Genomic DNA, 23,112 nt, shown 5'->3' with positions numbered 1-23,112 from the left:
CCCAGGCTTCAGTGTTGTCTTATAGTAAATTATTGACATTCTAAATTGCTGAACCATTGGAAACCAAGGCAAAAGCTAACTTTTGTGTCCTGATTAAAAAAAAATCCCAGCAACTCCAGCTTCCATGGACTCAGTCACATTACATTAAACTAGGATGCTTGTTCCATATATCCCATGAAATATCTTCTGTATAAGCCTCCTTTCCTACCACCTTGGGATGATGTTATGGAAATAGGACCAATTGTGAATTCAGTCTAGTTTTAGGGAACTGAACAACACTTCCATATTGAGAAAGACATCTGGACAGAACTCCCTGCCACCATCTGTATCCCTGTGTTTATAGGAGTTACCACCTGTGGGACTTTTGCTTTGCTCCCCACCCCTTCACTAATTTACTTAGTCATTGTGTGACTCTGGATGGGAGAGTAGTTAAGTAGTTCTTTCCACATCCTATGGTTCCCAAACTCCCAGTTCTTATTTGTTTTATCCCTGTGATTCTCTCTCTTTTTGGAGACAATTAGGGTCAAGTGACTTGCCCAGAGTCACACAGCTAGTATCTGAGACTATATATGAACTAGGGCTCTGGTATGGCTAGGGATAGGGCTGTCGTTCTATTTACTGTGCCACCTAGCTGCTGCCATCTCTATGATTCTTAGTCACTGTCAGCTTTGGCAAAAATTTATTTAACCCCATTTGTTGTTGTTTTGTCCTTTGTTCTCAGACAGGACTGAGACGTGAGGGAGATGAGGCTATGACATGCAAGTGTGCTGGATTTAAGTGAGGGAGGACTGTGTAAAGTCACCAGCCTCACTTTCTTCTCCGGAGTCATTTATTTGGTTCCAGCGGTAAGATATAAATCAGGACATCTTCAGATGGCTTTGGATGCAGTTGAGTGACCTTGGCCTTTTTAAGCTCTGTTTCACTGAGGCAATGCCCCCATTCGGTGATTAAGGCTAAGTAAGAAATGAGGCAGAGAATGGCCTCTTTACTTAGTCAAAAAAAAAAAAAAAGCAATCTGGGAGGGGAAGACCCTTAGGGTTTCTGGCCAAAACAGAAACAATTGCTATTTACTTTCACTCTGAGCCAATCAGGGCCCAAACCATGACCAAATGAGTCTTGACCTGGGACATGTTGTTGGTCAATCAATGAGGGCCTGAGTGATTTGGGTTTAGGGAATGGTCAGTAAGAAAAAAAGTTTGAGAGACCAAAATTTACATTTCTTATGATACCCTATGTGGACAGAGAAAAGAAAAGAAGAGAAGAGAAAAAAAAGGAGCTATGTTGCTCAGCTGGCCAGTTCCAATTGAGTCGGGGAGGGGGTAGCTCCTCTTTCTACTACCAGGGGTTTTTGCTTGGCCTTCCTTATGGAAGAGGACCATGACATCAGGGAGGTGATGCCACAGACATGCAAGTGAATTGGATTTAAGTGAGGGAGGGCTGTGCAAAGTCACCAGCCTCATTTTCTCCCTCAGAGCCCTCTGCATGCAATGGTGAGATATAGATCAGGATGACTGGAGATGGCCTAGGATGCAGTGCGAGACCCTCTTCTTTCTCTATATGCTTTTTTTCCTGTCTGGTAGTATTAGCTTCTGAGACTACAATTATAATGTCTTTACAAATGAACCCCTACTCTTTTTTTGTGTGTGTGGAAAACTTTTGCAAGTGGTTTTATTTACAATGCCAATGTTCCTTAAAGGGCAAGTCAGATAGCAAGAAAACTAAAGTTTAAAACTGGAAATAACTGAACAAACTGCTTTACAAAATAAGAAAAGGAAAGCCAAAAGTGCTACTTTCCATACAGAACCCAGACAGTTTCAATTTTATTCAGATCAAAGTAAAAAGACTTTTGATTATACTGATTAAAACAGCTGTAGGATTAGACTCTGGACTCATGGAACAATCGATATCCTGCTAATACAACGGATTTGCTGCTGCATTTGTCTAATATTAACAATTATAAACTGAGCAGTGCCAATAGTTATTTGGAACAAAACCTTACAGTGTTACAGTGTCAACAGGCACAAAACTTCACTTTCTTCACACCACTGGTTCTCTTTGCATACCTGGAATTCTTCCTCCTCTTCAGTAAAGTCATTCTTGATATTGAATGTTTTGCAAATCTGTTCTGGAGTTTTTCCCTTGATCATATTTGCAACAGTCTTTCATGTGACATCAAGCAAACCTTTAAGTAGTTTGCAGCCAGAATAAGTTCAAAAAGGGTTCCTTGGTCAACTTTCAGGAATTCCTGGTCCCAAACAGGAATATCACCTGTTTGCTTCTCTTTGTTCTCATCATTTTCAGGAGGAGAAGGATCATAATTGTGGTGGGTGCACCACTGAATTAACTTTGGTAATATTGCTGAATTAACATTTGGCAAAGGAACTGGATCATCATCCATTCCCAGATCTTCCAACATGGTCTTGATAGTTACAGACTGTTTTGCAATTTCAACATCAACTTCAAATATCTCTCCATCAGAACTCTGCAACTTAATTGAAGGCATGATTCCAGATCTCTGGGGGCCCTGGCAGGCAAGATGGCAGAGCCAAGAAGACCAGGTGGTCTTAGGGGCAGGTGACCAGGGAAGAAAGGCCCCCTGAGCCCCTACTCTTAGAGATGCAACTTTAATGTCTCCTCAATCTAAGTACCCCATGCCTATTATTTACTGGATAACCTCACCTAGAGGTCTCATGGTCAGTATGTTCAAAACAGACTTCATTATCTTCTTCCTTACCTCTACCTCTCCTCCAAACTTCCTCTTTTCTTTTGAGGAGATGATTATCCTTTCAGCCACCTTGGTTTGCAACTTTAGAGTAATTTCTGATTCTTCCATCTCCCTTAGATCCATTGGACTGTGAACTTCTCACAGGTAGGAATTGTCCTTTGCCTTTCTTTGTATCCTGAGTGCTTTGCATAGTGCCCAGCACATAGAAGGTGCCTAATAAATGCTTTATTGACTGACTAACTGATATCTAACCTGTCACCAAGTCTTGTTGATTGCATCTCTGAGGCATTTCTTGCATCTGTCCTCTTCTCTCAACTCATACAAATATTATCTTAGGTCAGACCTTTCTCACATCTTGCCAGGACTATTGAAATGGGCTCATAATTTCACTTCCTGCTTCCAGTCTTTCTTTTCTTTGACTTGTTACTTATATAGCTACCAAGTCAGACCCAAGACCTAGGTCAGATTTCATCATCCACCACTCAAAAATCTTCATTGGCTCCTTATTTCCTCTAAGATAAAATATAGTGTTCTCAGCCTAATCTTTACAATCCACCACAATCTCGCTTCCTCCTACCTTTCTGACATTTTATATTACTCACTCCCTTTTACATACCGTATGTAGATTAGCCAATGAAGGAGATCCAGGGCTTAGAACACACAGGGTAAACCCTGCCAGTGCTAATACAAGGAGGCTTGGTGAGTCTGCTTCCAGAATTCATGATGGAGGGCCTCTCCCCACTCACCCATCCCCCCCTTCCTTTCTTTTTCCCCTCCCTCCCCACCCCTGCCCCAACCAGCAGGTTTAGGTATTCTCTGGCTGATTCCTGTAGCTTTACAGCACTGTGATAAAAAGCCTTTTAATTGGTTGCTGAGCTAGAAATGAGTATGCATACAAAAGGCTTGTCAAAATGCCTCTCTCTTCCCAGGAGGCTAGTGAGGCATCAACTGCTGTAATCCTCCGGGTGAGGAGAGGGGTAGCTGCAGCAGCAGTCTGGGCCTGCCACCTGCTTCCTGTGCCCTTATCTCCCCACCCAGCTACCATGTTACCATGAACCCACAGTGTCACTGTTTCTTCTGTTTCTGTTGTGTTTATTCTTCCCTGATCTTAGGTGAATGAGTAACAGACAAAATGAACTAGCTTATGACCACAGGAGCTTCAAAAGGTTGGAAGAACCAGCAGAGATACAATTGCTGGTAAAAGAGTCTGGCAGTAACTGCAGCAATCTAGTCGAGTGAGGAGTCCAGTCAGGAGTTAGTAAAGAAATTGAGTGACTGGACCCATTTTAGCAATGGATAGACTTGGCAACTAAGATTCCCTCTAGCAAGCAAAGGAGTGACTTGTCCATCATTTATACCACACCCAGAAGTGAACTTGATGGGGAATCATGGGAGGGAGAGAAAAGTATTTCTGGATCCAGGAAGTATTTCCTCTGGGGCAGGTGGGATGTTGTACTTTGGTCCTTATTATATTTCCTCAGTAAATATTCTTTTGTAAAAGTTAATTGATGGTCCAAAAATATTTATAGCAACTCTTGTTGTGGTGGCCATCAATTAGGGAATGACTGAACAAGTTGTGGTATATGAACATAGTGGAATACTATCATGCTATATAAGAAATGATGAGCAGGCAGAAAAGCCTGGAAAGACTTAATATGAACTGATGTTGAATGAAGTGAGCAGAACCGGGAGAACATTGTACACAATTACAGCCACATTGTATGATGACTAACTTTGATAGACTTAGTTCTTCTCAGCAATTCAAAGATCTAAGACAAATCCAAAAGACTCATGATGGAAAAGTCTATCCACATCCAGAAAAAGAACTATGGAGTCTGAATGCAGATCAAATCATACTATTTGCTCTCTCTTTTTTTGTTTTGTTTTGTTTCTGCTTTCTTGTGGTTCCTCACATTGGTTCTAATTCTTCTTTACAACATGACTAATGTGAAAATATGTTTAACATGAGTATATGTGTATAGTGTATATCAGGTTGTATACTGTCTTGGGGAGTGAAAAGGAGGGAGGGGGAGAAAATTTAGAACTCAAAATCTTATGGGAGTAGGGGCGGCCAGGTGGCTCAGCGAGTAAGAGCACTGGCTCCAGTGTCGGGATGAGCTGGGGATCGAATCCAGGCTCAGATACGTAGCACCACACCCAGAAATAACTGGCCATGTAACCTTGAGCAAGTTACTTAACCTCGATTGCTTAAAAAAAAAAATCTTATGGGAGTGAATATTGAAAACCAAGAATAAATAAATATTTTTTTTAAAAAAAGGCTAATTTATGTAAATTGGTTAGAGGAAAAGGAATAAGCATTTATTAAGCACCTACCGTGTTCAAGGTTCAGTGCTAGGCACTATATAAATATTATCTTGTTTGATCCTTATAACAACTTTATGAGGTAAATTAATATCTCCATTTTACAGATGAGAAAACTGAGGCAAATAGAAGTTAAGTGACTTGCCCAAGTTTACCCAATTAGTAAGTGTCTGAGGCCAGATTTAAATCTGTCTTCCTGATTCTAACAACCTCTATCAGCTGTACCACCTACCTGATAATGGGGAGATAACTGATTTAAATTATATTGGGTAGATAATTGGCTATTGAGATCAAGGGTACACACTGAATGGGTATTCATGAACAACAATATTAGAAAGATAGCCCTAAACTCTCTGGGTTATTACTATACCCTTGAGGGAAGGAGCAATGCCCAAACTCTGGAGACCTAAGCTGATGACCTGAATGTGGATTGGAAGAATGAGCCCCGGGTTCTGTATTTCATCTAGATTAGCCAGCTGTTCCTTAGAGTCAATATTCTATCTATTTGTATAGACTAGTTATCTCAAGCTTGTAATATACTCTACTAACTTCTGCCTCTTGGAATTCCTGGTTTCTTTCAAGGCTGAGATCATGTACCAGTTGCTATTTAATAATCTTTCTTCTCCCTTTCCTCTTCTAAAAAGTAATTATTTATTAATTTTTACATTCATTAAAAAAATTGAATTCTGAATTCTCTCCTTTCCTCCTACCCCTCCTCCATCCTTAGAAAAGGCAAGAAATGTGATATCAATTTTCAAAATATATTTCCATATTATCCATGCTGCAAGAGAAAAAAAAGCAAACACACAAAAATAAAGAAAGTGAAAAAAATTATGCTTCAATCTGCATTCAGATGCCTATAGTTCTTTCTCTGGAGGTGGATACCATTTTTCATCATAAATCCTTTAGAATTTTCTTTGATCATTGTATTACTAACACATTCATAGTAGATCATTATATACTTTGCTATTCCTGTGTATAATGTTCTCCTGGTTCTGCTCATTTCACTTTGTATCAGTGCATGAAAGTTTTACCAGGTTTTTCTTAAAGTATTCTGCTTGTTATTTCTTGTAACACAATAGTATTCTATCATGATAATACATGACAACTTATTTATCCATTTCCCAATTGATTGCCATGCCCTCAAATTCTAATTCTTTGTTGACACAAAAAGAGGTGTTAGAAATATTTTCCTTTTCCTTCGATTTCTTTGGAATCCAGACCTAGCAGTGCTATTGCTGGGTCAAAAGGTATACAAAGTTTTATAGCCCTTTGGGAATAGATCCAAATTGTTCTCCAGAATGGTTGGACCAGTTCACAACTCCACCAATAATACATTAGTGTCCCTACTTTTCCATATCCCCTCCAACATTTCTCATTTTCCTTTTCTGTCACATTAGACAATCTGATAGATATAATGAGGTACCTCAGAGTTGTTTTAATTTGCACTTCTCTAATCAATAGTGATTTAGGTAATTTTCATATGACTATAGATAGCTTTTATTTCTTTGTCTGAAAACTGACTGTTCATATCCTTTGACCATTTATTAATTGGGAAATAGTATTCTTATAAATTTAACTTAGTTCTCTATATATTTGAGAAATCAGGTCTTTATCAGAGAAACTCGCTGTAAAATTTTCCCTCCAGTGTGATGCTTTTCTTCTACTTTTGACTGCATTGGTTTTGTTTGTAAAAAACTTTTTAATATAATCAAAATTTTACATTCTATAATGCCCTCTATCTCTTGTTTGGTAATATATTCTTCCTTTATCCATGGATCTTCCTTTATCCACAGATAGGATATTTTCCTAGGCTCCCCTGATTTACTTATAATATCATCCTTTATGTCTAAATCATATACCCATTTTGACCTTATCTTGAGTTTAATGTGAGATACTGGTTTATACCTAGTTTCTGCCCAACTGATTTTCAATTTTCCCAGAAATTTTTGTCAAGTAGTGAGTTCTTGTCCCTGAAACTTGGATCTTTGGGTTTATCAGACATTAAATGACTATGGTCATTTACTACTGTGTATTATGTGCAACTGATCTAACACTCTTTTCTTAGCCGGCACCAGACTGTTTTCATGATTACCACTTTGCAATACTATTTGAGATCTGGTATGTCTAGACCACCCTCCTTCAAATTTTTTTTCATTGATTCCCTTGATATTCTTGACCTTTTGTTCTTCCTGATGAATTTTGTTATTCTTTTTTCTAGCTCCATAAAATAATTTGTTAGTAGTTTGATCGGTGTGGCACTGAATAAGTATGTTAATTTAGGTAGAATTGTCATTTTTATTGTATTGGCTTGGCCTACCCATGAGCAATGGATATTTATCCAATTATTTGTATGTCTTTATTTGTATAAAAAGTGTTTTTTAATTGTGTTCATGTAGTTCCTGAATTTGTCTTGACAGGTTGACTCCCAAATATTTTATATTGTCTGCAGGAATTTTAAATGGAATTTCTCTTTCTATCTCTACCTGTTGCACTTTGTTGGTAATATATAGAAATGCTGATGATTTCTGTGGGCTCATTTCATATCCTGTAACTTTGCTAAAAATGTTAGTTATTCCACCTAGTTTTTTTGGTTGATTCTCTAAGCATATCATTTACAAAGAGTGATGGTTTTGTTTCCTCATGCCTGTTCTAATTCCTTACATTTTTTCTTGTCCTATTGCTAGAGCTAGCATTTCTAATACAATATTGAATGATAATGGGCATCCTTTTTGATCCTTTTGATCTTATTGGGAAGGCTTCTATATTATCCCTATTAAAGATAATACTTACTGATGGTTTTAGATTGATACTACTTTTTTTTTTTTTGTCAAAGCAATTGGGGTTAAGTAACTTGCCCAAGGTGACACAGCCAGTTTTTTTGTGTGGGTGTTAAGTATCTGAGGCGGAACCGATCCCAGGTTCTCCTGACTCCAGGGCCGGTCCTCTTACTCACTGCGCCACCTAGCCGCCCCTGATACTACGTATCTTTTTAAGGAAAGCTCCATTTATTCCTTTGGTTTAGGAATGAGTGTTACATTTTTTTCAAAAGCTTTTTCTGCATCTATTGAGATAATCATATAATTTTGGTTGTTTTTGTTATTGATATGGTCAATTTGCTTATAGTTTTTCTAATAGCTCTGTTATTCCTGGTGTAAGTCCCACCTGGTCATAGTGTATGATCTTTGTTATATATTGCTGTAATCTTCTTGCTAGGATTTTATTTAAAATTTTTGCATTAATATGCATTAGGGAAACTGGTCTATAGTTTTCTTTTTCTGTTTTTGCTATTTCTGGTTTATATATCAGCATTTCTTCCCTCCTTTCTTAAAGCCCTTTCCCTCTTCATATCACTTAGTATTTACCTATCTGCTTATATCTATTATATCTATTGTGTCTCCCCAGCAAAATATAAATTTTTTGAGGGCAAGGTGCTGCTTGGTGTTTGTCTTCATATCTTTATCACCTAGCACAGAGACTGCTTATTAAAAAAAATGTTTGTTGAAGTTAATTGGATTGTTATTTTGAACCAGTTTTTAATCAGTTTTGAGACCCATCTGGTCAAAAGGAAGACTTCTAGGAGTCTCCATGGATATTATGGAAGTATATTAGAGTCAGAGAAGGTAGGATTTGGAAGAGAGAATTGTCCCAAAAAAATCTAGGGAGAATAGTTTAAAGTGTCACCAAAAACATGTATAAAACATTCCTTTTACATGAGGAGGGAGAAATTTCCAGTATGATATCCCATAGCACACAAGGAAAGCCCCTTCTCCAGTGACTAAGACTCAGGGTTTAGTAGAGTGAGAAGTTCTTGGGTCATTATGCTATTGGGTGTGGCAGAGATCTGGGTATACAGAAATCCTAACACTGTGATTTTGGTAGACCATCTCCTTTTTTAAAGGGACGAAACATAAGCTGATCCTATTCTTGGGACTGCTATAATTAATGAATCTTTTTTGAATTTTCTTGCCATGAGGGTAGGTTCAAGTTCCTTCTTCCCTTTCTCCTTTTGCCACTGAATTTTACAAAGTAGAACTTCTGATGGACACATCTCAATACCAGCTCTGTTTCGGCACAGAACCAGCCTTCAAAGGTAGCAGATAAAGGTACTTTTCACTAGCACTCACCGAATTACTTTTGCCAGATAGCTCCCAAGTATTTTTTTTTGTTTTTTGTTTTTTTTGGAGGGCAATTGGGGTTAAATGACTTGCCCAAAGTCACATGGATAGTAAGTGTGTCAAGTGTCTGAGGTCACATTTGAACTCAGGTCCTCCTGACTCCAGGGCTTTTGCTCTATTCACTGTGCCACCTAGCTGCCCCTAGCTCCCAAGTATTAAAGAATCCTTGAAAGCATAGGATATTTCTATGATTCATCCCCTTTCTTTTTTTTCAAATTTTCCATTTAACTTAACTGTTCTTTCTATATTTTCTGAGGGTTACTTAGTGTCCAGGTGGCAATATAGGCTTGTTGTAAAAAAAGCAGTTTATAAACCTTAAATTGCTTCATAACTGCGAGTTATTATTAGTACTATTACTATTATCATTATTTAACATGGGAGCAAGATACTTCCCACATGGTCTTGATCCACAATTACTCCCCAGTGACTTTCCACCATTTTCCAGGAACAAAAATAGAGATGGGTGAACAGTTGTGGGAATATAAAGGTTCTCTTCCTCTTTAGTTTTATTATTCACAAAATTAAGGTGAAGAACTAAGGACTTCTGCATGGAAACCATGACTACCTTGGATTTTCCCCTGAAATCTGTTGTTCTCAAGTCAAGGATAAGGCATTGGGATCTGAAGTCCTAAAAGGAAAAGACCATGTCTTTGGGATGTGAACCCCAAACAGGAAAAGCCCCTGGACTTTCCCACACAGCCCAGATTCTTGGCATTCACCTGGGGCATCTGGCCAACCCCAGGCCACCTAGATTACTTAATTAGTTTACTTGACACTTCTTAATCCCATGCAGGTCCCTTTCTCTGTTACCCCCAGACCATCCCAGGCTACTTGCCACTCCTTAATCCCACCCAGATCTTCCCACAGTCTTTCTGTATAAAAGTGTCCGTCTTGTCCCCATGAAATTGCTCAGATTCTTAAAATCTGACCTGCTTGTATTGGTGTCACAAATAGTGCAGATTCACCAGGAATCTTGCCCACCTCAACCGGTGTTTTAATAAACTCATTACTTGCATAGAAAGAAGGCTTGAATGGTTGAATTCTTTCGAGGCAGATCTGTGCCCTTTGCCCTTTCATTTTGGGGTTCCCAAGACCTCTAGACTGTAATAGGTCTGAATTTGGTCTCTGGTATTTAGTAGTTGTCTGATGGTGGACATGTTATTTAACCTCTCAGTGGGATCGGTCTCCTAAGTTGTACAAAGAGGATAATTAAAAGCCTTAAAACTTACCTCATAGAGATGTTGGGCAGGTCAAGAGATAATGGATATTTTTATGCTTTTGTAAGGGGAAATCTATCACAAAGGGATGAAATAGGTAACATTTCTTTTACCCCCGTCCTTTTACCCTCATGGGTACTTTTAAATTGTGTCTCAAGATGTTTTCTTCCTATGGATTTGTTGATGTTAAGCTGGTAAAGTTTTGTTTGAAATGGAATACTTGTCTCTGAGGGGCACTCATCTAACAGGGTATGTTATCCTAGGAACTGATTGTATTTTGCATAGATTAACTCCTCCATCCTTTTAACACAGTAGAAGGAAACTGAGGCAGGGTCAAGTGATGCCACAAAGTTTGTTTTTTGAAAGAGATAGGCATCAAATACTGTCTGATTCTCAATGAAGTGGTTTAGCGGGGTTCATACTTTTCTATTCCATTCTTACCTCCTTCTAACAAGTTTCTCAAAGATGGGGGAGACAAATCCCTTCATTGGAACATACTTACATTTAAAGAGGTTTTCTGTGTACATTGTAAAAGTAAAAATCATAAGTAAGAATTCTTGTGCCTAGGGCAAATTGAGTTTGGGGAATGGGGAGTGGCATATACAGAGCACAACCCAAACATGGTAGAGTTGTACAAGGAGATGAGATACCCTGTTCCCTCAAGAGTCTGGCCTCTATCCCCACAGGGTTTGGGGAAAATGTGGGATCTGGAAGAGGATTAACATAGCAATGGGACTCTAGAGGTGGTGGCCTGGGAGTGATTGTGGTATGTGGTAGGGTAGATTGGTAGAGGCCTAAGATGGGAAGTAATGTTTGCCTAAAGGAGGAAATATACTCACCCAGGAAGGAAGTATGATGTCCTAGATGCTGGTGCCTTGGGTAAAATCATAGGTTGCCTCATGCTAGTTATAGCTTTGATTAAGGGTATTTAAAAAAAACAGTTTATTCCTACTGAAAGAAGTTAGGAAAATAAGGTATGGAATGGTAGGAGTGCCTATGGTCAATTCCTGGATGAGAGCAGCCCATATTATAGGCTAAAAGTTAGGGTTGAGGATGGGATTAGAGAGCAAACAACAATTTCCTAATCTATTCTGTAGACCTCTTGAGTCTCTCTTCCTCCTTCTAAAATCAGTCTTTAGTGCTGTGTTCAGTAAGTACAACAACAACAAAAAAGCAATATAACAGATGTAAAACTCTTACCCTTTCCTACTAAGAGGCCTAGGCTATTGACTCAAGCAGACTGAGTTTAGTCCTAGGTAGCCTGACTCCCCCAAAATGAGATCAAGCTTTTCTTACCTTCCCCAACCAATGCCCTCAGAATAGAACTGTAGGCAATAATCTCTAAAATAAAGCTTGAGGTTAGTGTCATGTCCAGACTCTCCCCCAAAAGAATTAGCAGTGTCCCTTTTACTGGATGTAAAAAGTAGATATTATAGGAGAGATATTTTTATTTCCTCCACCATGGAAGAAATGTTTAAACTACAATCTTAAGAATACACACTGACAAATACTTAAAACATAAACTAGCAACCTGTCATTCCTAATTATACTTCCTTAAGAGGTTTGATACTTCAAGATTTGCCTCAAGTTTCTTTCCACTTCAACCTCTACACAGAAACCATCCCCACTCCTACTGTTAAATTCTGTTGTCTATCTATTCCTTCTATGATCAAATAAAAACTTTAAAAAATTTAAAGCTCTTTGGCATAGCTAGGTGGCACAGTGAATAGAGCCCTGGCCCTGGAGTCAGGAGGACCTGAGTTCAAATATAGCCTCAGACACTTAACACCAAACCCCCCCCGAAAAAAACTAGCCATGTGACCTTGGGCAAGTCACTTAACCCCAATTGCCCTGCAAAAAAAACACATTTAAAGCCCTTTACAACCTGCCCCTATCCCACCTTTCCAGTCCTATCTCATATTACTCTCCTCCATGCAATATCTACTCTGGTCAAACTGGTCCTCTCCCTCTTTCTTACACATCACACACACAATCTTTCATCTCCATGCTTTTAACCTATCTTCTCAAGGGTAAAATGCACACCTGTCTCCCCCATCTATTTCTAGAAATCATTGCCTTCCTTCAAAACTCCCGTTAAGCATTATCACCTTTTGCATGAAGCCTTTCTTGGTCCTTTTTAGTGTGCCTTCTTTCCAAGGTTATCCTGATCCTGTTTTATATCTGGTTCTATATATTTATATGTATAAGTGTACACACGAGTTGTACTGTCCAAGAGAATGTAAGCTCTTCGAGGGCAGATATTAGTCTTATATTTGTCTTTATATATCTAAACTCTAGCCCAGTGCCTGCTACACAGTAAGAACTTAATAAACACTTGTTGATTGATTGATGAATCATTGCCTTCAAAGAACATATTCCTCAAGGAGGATAAGACACCAGCATGGATAGATAACTCTAGTACACAATATTACATGAGTGAATCAGAGAGTTGCAAAGCAAAGTGCTATATGAGGTCATAGGGGAAAGACTGTTACTAACTGGGAGGACTGGGGAAGGCTATTTGAACAAGGTGGTGTTTGAGCGGGGCTTTAAAGGATGAGTAGGAGGTAAACAGGTGAAGATAGGGAAGGAGGGATTTCCAGGTTTAGAGAAGAGCTTGAGCTTTGATGCAGAGGCATGACGGTATGGTTTATGTTCAGAGGCACAGAGTTATCCGGTTTGACTGGAATGTAGAGGGCATGAGATGAGGCTGGAAATGTAGAGGGGCCACTAATTTGAGAGACTTTTCCGGGCAGAGACTTATATAAAGTTTGAACTTTATTATGGAGGCAATAGAGTGTTCCTGAAGTGTTCCTACAAGTGGAACATTTCCAGGTCTAGGGGTAAAAAAAGATTATTCTGGCAGCAGTATGAAGGGTGAATTAGAGGCAAATAGTGTGGAGGCAAAATAAATACAAAGTAATCTTTTTTTGGGGGGAGAGAAGGCATCAGCAACTGGGGGACCAGGAAAGGCCCTATGTAGGAGATGACATCTGAGTTGAACTTTGAAGTTTGAATTGTAAGAGGCAGAAGAGAGGGGAATGTATATTATTTTGTATACATTTTGTACATACCTACTTTGTTCAGATATATTTTGTGCATATCTATATGTGCATATGTTGTATCCTCCTACAGAATATAAGCTCCTTGAAGGCAGGGATGGTTTCGTTTTTGTCTTTTTATCTCTAGCATCTGCAACAGTGGCATGGTCAATCAACAAGCATCTATAAAATCTGTAATAAGTGCTGTGGATACAAAGAAATAGCAAAGGTCCTGCTTTCGAGGAGTTTACATTCTATTCGGGGAGAAAACATGTATATAATAAGGTACATACAAGTTACTAACAAAGTAGATACAAGGTAACCTGAAAGGGAAAAGCTGCATAAACTAAAGGTCTAAGAAAAGCCACTGGAAGGTGGCATTTGAGCTGAGTCTTGGAGGAAGCCATCCTTTCAAATATTTGAGCAAAGCTGTACTATGAGCCCTGAAGTCTTCCCTTCTCCTGTCTACACATTCCCCTTTCCTTCAATCAAACTTCATATGATGTGCTTTCAAGCACTTCTGTCATCCTGACTGCCCTCCTCAGGACACCCTCTTGCTGATTAATGTCTCCACCTCTCCATGACCGTTACAGCTCCTCCGAAGGCAGGGACTTTGCTATTTCTTTGTATCCCCAGCACTTATTAGACTTTTTATAGATGCTTGTTGATTGATCATGCCACTGTTGCAGATGCTAGAGATAAAAAGACAAAAATTAAACCATCACTGCCTTCAAGGAAGGCATTCTGTATGAGGACACAACATATGCACATGTAAGTATATACAAAATATGTTTGTACAAAATAAGTATATACAAAATGTATACAAAATAAATACAAGGTAATCATTTTTGTTGGGGGGGGGAGATATTAGCAACTGGAGGATCAGGAAAGGCCATATGTAGGAGGTAATGTCTGAATTGAACTTTGACATTTGAATTGTTAAGAGGCAGAAGCAAGGAGAATGCAAATGCATATTCTAGTCATGGGGACAGCTTAGCATTGTAGGAAATGAAATCTCATATATAAGGAACTGCAAAAAAGCCAGTTTGACAGGGCTGCTAAAGAATAATGTCGCACTTGTTTCTTTAGACTTGGCTAAACTGGACAAGGCCAGTTGGAGATGAAAAGAATTATACAGTGTTAAGGAGAAGCAACAATTCTAGTTATGTGCTGGCTTGAATGCTTTTAGCTGGTTGTCAATAAAATATTTATCAAGCTATCAAGTGTGCCAGAGACTGTACTGCTAAGTGCAAGGGGTACAAAGGAAGACAAAAGATAGTCCAGGTTCTCAAGGAGCTCACAATCTAGTGGGGGAGACAGTATGAAAACAACTACGTACAAACAAGGCATAGATACCGGATGGATACTTTGGTGATCATTAGCACAAGGAAAACACTACCAAAGGGGGAATGGGAAAGGCACTTATTAAGCCTCTGTTGAATACTACTATTGCAAAATCAGTAACTTTTTAAATTAGGAGCAAAATGTAGACAGTCTGCTGCTGTGAGATCCCTCTCTATTTCAGGGCAAGGCAAATGAGATTACACACACACAGATATATGCACACATGCCTATATGTACATATGTTTATTCATACACACATACATTTACATATATACGCACAAAAAGTATAGATGCATATTTACACAATATACATGTATATGTATTTTACATTTATGCAACACATTTTAACACACCCAATTCACATTTTACACACATATGTGCAGATGTATATTTACACACACACTTTATATAATATATGCATGTATATTTAAATGTATGCAATATGTATTTTATTTTTGTGTATATGTAACACATACACATATCACTTTGCAGATCTTAAAATGGTATATAAATATTAGATATGTATCTTATTATAGTAAGTGATTGCCCCACTGGCCTGCTTCCAAGAGAGGTTAACCCCAAATTACTCTTGCTTATAGAACTCTGAAAATTAACAAGCAGACTATGTATGAAGCATTCTCAACTCTTCAAAATAGACAACCAAATAAAAACTAAAGCTATCATTAGCGTTGTCATTATAATTAATTATTATTGTTGTTGTTAAGATGATGACGACAGAATTGGTTGGAGAGGTGGGGAAAGAGAAGAAAGGGAGGAGGAGGAGGGGGAGGAGAAGGAAGAGGAGGAAAAGGCCCGTGGAAGTGGAAGGGAAGCCAGAGTAAAAAAGTGGAACTACAACTCCCAAAATCCTCTAGGAAATTGCGCGCCGCCGCGGTGACCCTCCCCTTTCGGCGGCCGAGCCGGGGCCCCGCCCCATCAGGTGACGTCACTGAGAGGTGACGTCACGGCGCTCAGAGCGAGGCTTCGGTAGAGAAGCAGCCGCCGGAGCTGGAGTCGCTGCTGGTGGCGGAGGCAGCGAGAGAGCGAGCCAGGAAGGGAGGGGGGAAGCGGAGAGGAGCTCGGAGCAGCGCGGCGCTGCGCGGCGAGCCGGGGCCGGAGCCGGAGCCGGAGCCGGGACCGGAGCCAGGGCCGGGGCAGCAGCTGCGGAGCCGACGACCCAAGAGAGGCAGAGCCGGGAAGCTTGGGGCGCTCCCCCAGCCCCCTAGCCGGACGGTGCCTGGTGTCTCCCCCCGCCTCCCCTCCCGGGGGGAGGAGGAAGAGGCGGCGGCGGCGGACCGGACCTCAGGGTGTCGCCGCCCCCACAGGAGGAGCCGTGCCGGCCGCGGGCTCCACAGCGCCGGGGCCCGGGGCCCGTGACAGACGGGCCTAGGAAGGGAAGAGGCGGCGGCGGCGCAGGCGACGGGGAGGCAGCGGCGGCGGCGACACCATGTCATCCCCCAGCCCGGGCAAGAGGCGGATGGACACGGACGTGGTCAAGCTGTATCCTTCGTGGCCGTGGGGGGGGGGTGTCTGCGTGTGTCTGTGTGTAGTGGTCCGGGGGACGTGGGGTGGTGACGCCTACTGACCCCCCTCCCCCGGTCTTCCCCCCCCGGGCCCCCTCCGGGGCCCTGGGGCACCGCCCCCCCCCCGCCGTGACTCCCCTCCCCCATGCCTGGGGCTCCTCCTCAGCACCTCCCAATCCCTTTCATAGCCTCCATTAACTGCAACCCCTCCAAATACGCGTTGCTCCCCTTCTCCTGCACCCCCTCCATAGCTATGACCTCACCCGTACAGTTTTTAAACCCCCAAAGACCCGGCCTTTTCTCCCGGGACTCGGTGGGCTTTTTCCTTATTTCCTCCAGCTACTTAAGCCCACCCTACAGGTCTTCCCTCTCTTCTCTCCCAGCTGTATAATTTAGGGACCAAAGATGGGGATATCCCAGGATGGCTCCTTTCTCTTTTCAGTGAAGTCTTACACCGCCCCCCCCCCCAAACCCTACCCAGAATATTTGTAAACTGGGACAACCAAATAATCCCTTTTCTTCTTTATTCCCACTTCTTTGCTGTATTAGTAGGAAGAGGCAAGCAATACTCAATTCTATCCAGTGTCCTAACTCTTCCCCCCAATTAAAAATAACCCTTTATATACTTGTCAGGCGCCCTATCTCGGTTTTAGCTTTGCTGTCTGGGAGGACCCCACTTTGCTGCCTGCCTCTGACAAAGCGTACCTTATATACTAAGTACTGTAAAAAGAGGGACCTCGGTGGCTGTAGCCAAACACCCTCTTCTGCAAGTCTGTGTGACACTGAGAAGAGAGAATGGGGAGCACTTTCCCAAAATAACCCACTCCTCGCCACAGGGAAACCCCTCAACAGCAGGAGATTAGGGTTTTGGGGAATACCTGCACCCTTCTTCTCAAATCATACCTTCTCTACGCTCTCCTCCAATATACTTGATCTATATTATTGGGGGTGACATTGGAAAGATTAGATTGTATTTGAGAACACTGCAGACCGGGCTTCTGTGGTGGTGGTTGGTTATTATTATTTACTTAATGACTTCAGCCAGAGAAATTCCCGAAGGTTCCCCAGGCCAAATCCAGGGTTTTTTTTCTTTTTCTTGTTTTTTTTTTTTTAAAGGGTGATTTAGAGGTTGTGGGGGATGAAGGAAATGAGCCAAGCGACCAGAAAAACTAGTCCCTGGGGGAAAATGGGGGTAAAATGCAGTTGAAAAGTCCAGTTTACCTTCTTTCCCTCCCCTCCCCACCTCTCCTCCACTTCCCCCCTGTTGCTGGGTTTTGTTTATATAACAAGTAGTTTGGCTGGATTCTCCTGAAGAATTCCTTCATTTATTTATTTATTTATTCATTACTATTTTTGATTGGATGATTTATCTCTTTTGTAAAGGGTGGGTAATATTATTGAATATTCAGTTAAAAAAACTTGACTGAGTTTTAAAGTAGTATTAAAAATTTTGGTTTGTAGATGGGGGATGGTAGATGTTTGTCAAATTCAGAGATTATTCATAATGTTTTCAGGAACTAGAAGGTGGCTTTCCCTACCCCACCCTGGAGAACTTGCTAGGGATTAGCTGCTGGAGATGTTGAAGTTTGGGCCTGAGTTTTTATTTTTTGGGGGGGTTATGTGTGTGTGAAAAGACAAAGAGAAAGGCCTAGGGGATGTATAAACGAATAAAATTGTTTCTAGGGAAAATGTAAACCAAGACATTGTTTTATGTACTGTTCCTGATGTAAGGTTGAGTGTGTATGTAATGGATGATAGCAGTTGTGTTGGTGGCTTTTCATAAGACTAGCAAAACTTGTAACTGTGGATATATATGTATTTAGACAAAGCTGCTTCAGATTCTAGTCTTGTTTAGAAAATAGGAAATGACACTGATTGTGGCAGAACCTGAGTTATTTTTATCCTGGATTTAGTGTTACTGTCAGACCAATGCAAATTTTCAGCTAGTATTTAATTTAGTGGAGGTGGGGGGGAGAAGTCTAGCTGTTTTTTTTTTAAACATTATCCTTAAAATATATACATGTGTGTTTTTAGAAGGTTGAGAATAAGGAATAAGGCCCAACTTGACCTGAGCCCTTCCCAGGACTGCTCCTTTTGTTCATTTAGTAGTTGTGGCATCTAGAATGATTACCGCATTTAGGAGTAGGGGCATCTGTGGAGGGGAGGTGGTAGAGACAAAGAAGGGTAGGGTAATTTTTTTTTCCTAAGTGGCTTTATTTCGTAGCTTATTTTTAGTAGATGATGAAGAAAGACAAAGATACATTGGCTTCCTGTTCATTCCCCACCTTCACTCTTTTCTGACAAAAGAAAGCAGAGGTGCTTTTGAATCACAGGTCTCTTGTTAATAGTAGTCTGGCTGTTTAAAAGCAAGGAGTTGCCTTTGCTGTGTGTTTGTTTTCTCCTCCTAGCATAAACAACATGATTGAGAAGTTCATATTTTTCAGGTACCTTTGTAGGTCTTCCTTCTTGTCTTTTTGTGTGTTTTGTGGCCTCCTTTCTCTGATTAAATGAGATCAGTAGGCCTGAATTGAGCCATCACTTTTTGAATATAAATAATATACTCGTATATTTAGCTGAAATGAAATAAGCCCTGTACTAAAATAAGTGCAATTATGTGGAAAGGAAAGAGAGGGTGTTGAAAATAAGACAGTGAGTGAGGAAGTAGAAAAAATAGGTCTGAAGGAATGTACTTGCTTGTTACTCCCACTGGCCTTTGATTTCTTGGGTTTGTGCTTTCTACCATTTTCTGTGCAATCTCTTGTTTCAGCCCATTTTTGGATGTCTCCTGGGCATAATTATGCCACCAGGATTTTACAGCCTGGCAGGGAACCTATATACTACTAAAGTAACAGGGTGTGGGGGTAGGAAGAGAAGAGGATGGATGTGTAAACTTATGCCTCTGCTTTCCATGGCTTGGACAGGTTCATCAGAGACATGGCCTCTGTTAGTTGGAGTCATTGATCTTTCTTTTGTGACTGGGTTGGTAGGAGGAGATCGGGCTTCTAAGTTATTTGGGGAGTGAACGTTTTGCACCGATGCACTGAAATAATTTGTTCTGAAACTCTGACTCATTCATTGTTTCTCTCCTGGTTGTTGTGCAAACCTTCTTCTGGAACGTAAAACCCATTTAAATTGCTTCTTAGCTCTGTGGGGATGTCCTCGTCCCAGCACTTGCCTTCGATTACTAGAGTGCCTTTGAGTTCCTGAAGATGGGGAGAGGAAGGGCGATTTATCCATCCAGTCAGCCCAGTGGAGACTTTTCTGAGTCAGAACTGTAGTGTTCCTTTTTAAAATTTCAATCTTAAATCTAGTTGATTATTTAGATTATACAAGAACTGGGGCTTCTCTGTATTTAACCTACGATTTGCCCTCAAGGAATAACCTGTTAAATTTTCCCCTGGTGGAGGAACAAACTGCTCACATTATACCTAGGTCCCTTGACCATAGGGGTTTTTTCACTGTCTCACCCTGTTGCACAGTCTTTCTGATCCTTTTATCTGTGAACCAGAGGCCCCAGCTAAATGCCGGAGCTGCTTGTTTTGGGGAAGCGTCTGCAGGCTAAAGGCCGCAGGCACAGCTCCCCTTGGCTCATTGGCTGTTCTGTTACTACCCGGAAACTGAGCAGTGGGAGGAGCTGCCCAAACAGCTGATGGAGTGTGACCAGAGTGTGTTTGTATACAAAAGAGAGGGGGCTGGGGGAGCCTAGAGAAAGATTTAAAAAACATAAAACTGGAGAATCAGAAGTCAGTAAGTAATCAACAGAATAAAGAATACTTGTAAGGAATAGATAAGTGGCACCTGATATGTCACAGTATTTGTATATAAATAGTCGAATATATTCAGAAAGTTTGTGAGTTCAGGGATCATGGGATCACGTATCAGAATTGGAAGAGGGACCCCAGAGGTCATTGAATCCAACCTCCTTCATTTATTTTACTGACAAGAAACTGAGGCCCCATCGAGGTCAAGTGATTTGTTCAAAGTCACATAGAGAGTAAATATCAATTCATTATTTGAACCCAAGTCCTTTGACCTCAGAGCTGGGTCACTTTTCTGAAAGTAGTTTGTGGGAATTTATGAAGGATTTTATGTAGGGATTTCTCTTGGCATAGCTACCAGTGATTAGAAACACAATTTTTGTGGCAATTTTGAGAGCAGGCTCTTTTCCTTTCCGGAGGGAATGCAGTGACTGAAGCAGAATACATGACTTGAAAGATATTTAGCTGACTATATGCAGAGGCAGCATAATCAAAGCATAGTAGACATTTAACTTCCTTGCAAAGCTTCGAATTGGTTTCAGAAAAGGGACTGCTGGTGTTCTGGTGTTGTAGAGCAAATTCATTGATATGGTCACAAAAACTTTATAGGGTCTATGTACTCCCCCCCAAACTGGACCTATTATTTCATTAGTACAAGGGACTCCAAATGAATAAAAGGAAGGAACCATTAGAGCATGTACTGTGTTAGGCACTGTGGTAATGATAAGTGCTTTACAAATTTTATCTCATTTGATTTTTACAACAACTTGGAGGTAGATGCTGTAGTCCCCATTTTATAGTTGAGGATACTTGGGCAGACAGAAGTACCTTGCTGAGGGTCAGAGGCAAGGCTTATAAGACCTAATAGATCTTCAGAGCTATCTACTCTGCAGCTGCTTATAATACTTGAAAGTTTTATAGATCTTTCATAGCAAAAAACGTGAGTAATGCAGATGAAAATCTTTGTAGAAAGAACATACTTTGTATTGTGCTGTGATAAAGGAAGGAAGGTCATCACAATTACATCTTAAATAATTTTATTTTAAATTTGATATTTGAAAAGTGGTAAGAATGTTAGTAATTTACGAGTGTCAGTATAAATGAACACCTTTACTGTGGCTTTGTTTTGACTTAAAGTAAATGCAAATACAAAAATGAACATTGCAACCCATTTTTGAAAACTCCACTTTAAAAAAACTTTGTTGTTTTGCCATTTATCTTTTGTTTTCACTATTAATTTAGTTGTTTGGTTACTTTTGTTACACTTCATTTTGCACTTGAAGAGTAGACAATTCTGTAATCTTTTAACCAGCTCAAGTATCAATTGGGAACCTGTGGTTTGGCTTCCATTTCCTGATGGAAGTTGGAACAGTTTTATGTTCTTCACTCTTCTAGCTGAAACCAAAAGATTTGGTAACTTGTAATGTTCTGAGTTTGTCTTCTCAGCCTAGATTTTGGTGACAAAAATAACATGCTGGTACTTATCTTGGTTAAACAGGGGCCCACATGAGTAAGCATTCACAGCTTTAGGCCATCTGATTCCTACAGTTCTAGTTAAGTTACACCCATGTCTAAAAATTCAGCTTTCAGGGGGAAAAATTTCTACAGATATGAACCATAAAAACTAACCTGGTGTATATGCTATTAATATTCCGGTGTATGTACTATATTGGTCATCTTGTGATTGTGTATTTTGTGCAAAAATACTGGACCATGTTTTCAGTTTATTTTACTATCTATTTAGTTGACTAGAATTTCTGATTGCTGGAAACTCTGAATTTTGGACTTGAAAAAATAAAATAAAATATTTTTTTCCCCACAAATTTCCCTATAGTCAGCACTTAGATGAAAACAAGTTTTAAAAAACATTTAGTGCCTCCAGTGTGTATTCTAGTTGGTATCTGTTGACTAATTGACTTTTTATTTAGTTACTAGACTAACAGACTGGAAACTCTTAGTCTGAAATCTTGTAGTGAGTAAGAAAGAGAATTGGATCTGAAGTAAGATTTGAGTTCAAATCATTTTACCTCTCTAGTCCTTGGTTTGTTAATTTATAAAATGGGTGCTTAGAATAAATGTTTTCTATGGTTCCTTCCTGTGTTAAACCCATGATCTTGTTCTTCTCAGTACCAGTGTTCCCTATGTCTGTAATGGTAGTATTTATTGATGAAGATCAATAAATTGGGGCTGATGGCAGTGGTGTACTTGTTAGTGTCTGACTAATGTATGGTGATCTAAATGAATTAATGGTTTAAATACCCCAAATATATAGAAAGTTAGATGTCTGGCAAAATCTAGAGTAATGTGGGAGCCTGAGTTTAATTTTCACAGATTGGATTCCATATTTGATTCACAGGTGAAATTCTGGTTGTCATTATGCTGTCATTGCTTTAATTTGTAGCCATTTAGTACTTGTGGAAAAGCATGACTCTAAAGCAGTGATTACCTTGTCAGTACAATATTTGTTTTTGGTATCCTCTGCCAAAGTACTATGTGTGTTTATTTTAAAAACTGAGATGGGTTTTTAAAATTTGGAGCCTTTTTTGAGCGTTTTTTATTAGTTGGAAGCACAATAAAATCAAAATCAAATTACTTTTTTAAACAAAGTTTATTTTGTTTTACTTTTTTTTTGCAATTAAAAAGCATGATTTTTCTCTTCTTCTTCCTTTCCCCCCATTACTTTTACATTTTATAAATCACATTGTTTTTATATTTATCAGAGAGGGAATTTAGATTTACATATCTTTCCAAAAAGGTAATAGTTTTTTGGTCGTGTGTCCACATGTTTAATGTAGTGTTTATCGATCTTACCTGTTTGTTCTATATGCATGTGTATGATTTAAATTTAGATAGTATTTTCAGTCAGGTTCTGAGCAGTTTAAAATTTTTCCTGTCTATTCCTGTGGGAGGCAGTTATAGCATTTCTTTTTCCTTGCCCCTGACTCTGCCTTCCCTTTCCTTTCAGCTTCACCTTCCCTTCCCTTCCCTTCCCTTCCCTTCCCTT

The 23,112-nt window shown here is 39.9% G+C and overlaps 1 protein-coding gene and 1 pseudogene across 2 annotated transcripts in view; one reads left to right on the top strand and one right to left on the bottom strand.

Annotated features, from left to right (window-relative positions):
- Positions 1-1,877: 1,877 nt before the first annotated feature.
- Positions 1,878-2,583, bottom strand: LOC138160450 (S-phase kinase-associated protein 1 pseudogene; annotated as a pseudogene).
- A 13,222-nt stretch (positions 2,584-15,805) lies between these two features.
- Positions 15,806-23,112, top strand: part of UBE2H (ubiquitin conjugating enzyme E2 H) — a 157,391-nt gene continuing 150,084 nt past the window's right edge. Inside the window, exon 1 of one of the 2 annotated variants that reach the window (XM_069087208.1) lies at positions 15,806-16,327. In XM_069087208.1, coding sequence (XP_068943309.1) covers positions 16,275-16,327 — 53 coding nt within the window. In that variant the 5' untranslated portion in view covers positions 15,806-16,274. The remainder of the gene's footprint in view (positions 16,328-23,112) is intronic. The other variant, XM_069087207.1, reaches the window with a different exon arrangement.

This window comes from Petaurus breviceps, unplaced genomic scaffold, assembly GCF_028583685.1.
Source record: "Petaurus breviceps papuanus isolate PSGF00001 unplaced genomic scaffold, PetGlider_PUasm1.0 181, whole genome shotgun sequence".
In the NCBI taxonomy this organism is placed as follows: domain Eukaryota; kingdom Metazoa; phylum Chordata; class Mammalia; order Diprotodontia; family Petauridae; genus Petaurus; species Petaurus breviceps.
The sequence above is the reverse complement of the archived record's forward strand: the minus strand, read 5'-3'. Positions and strand labels throughout refer to the sequence as shown.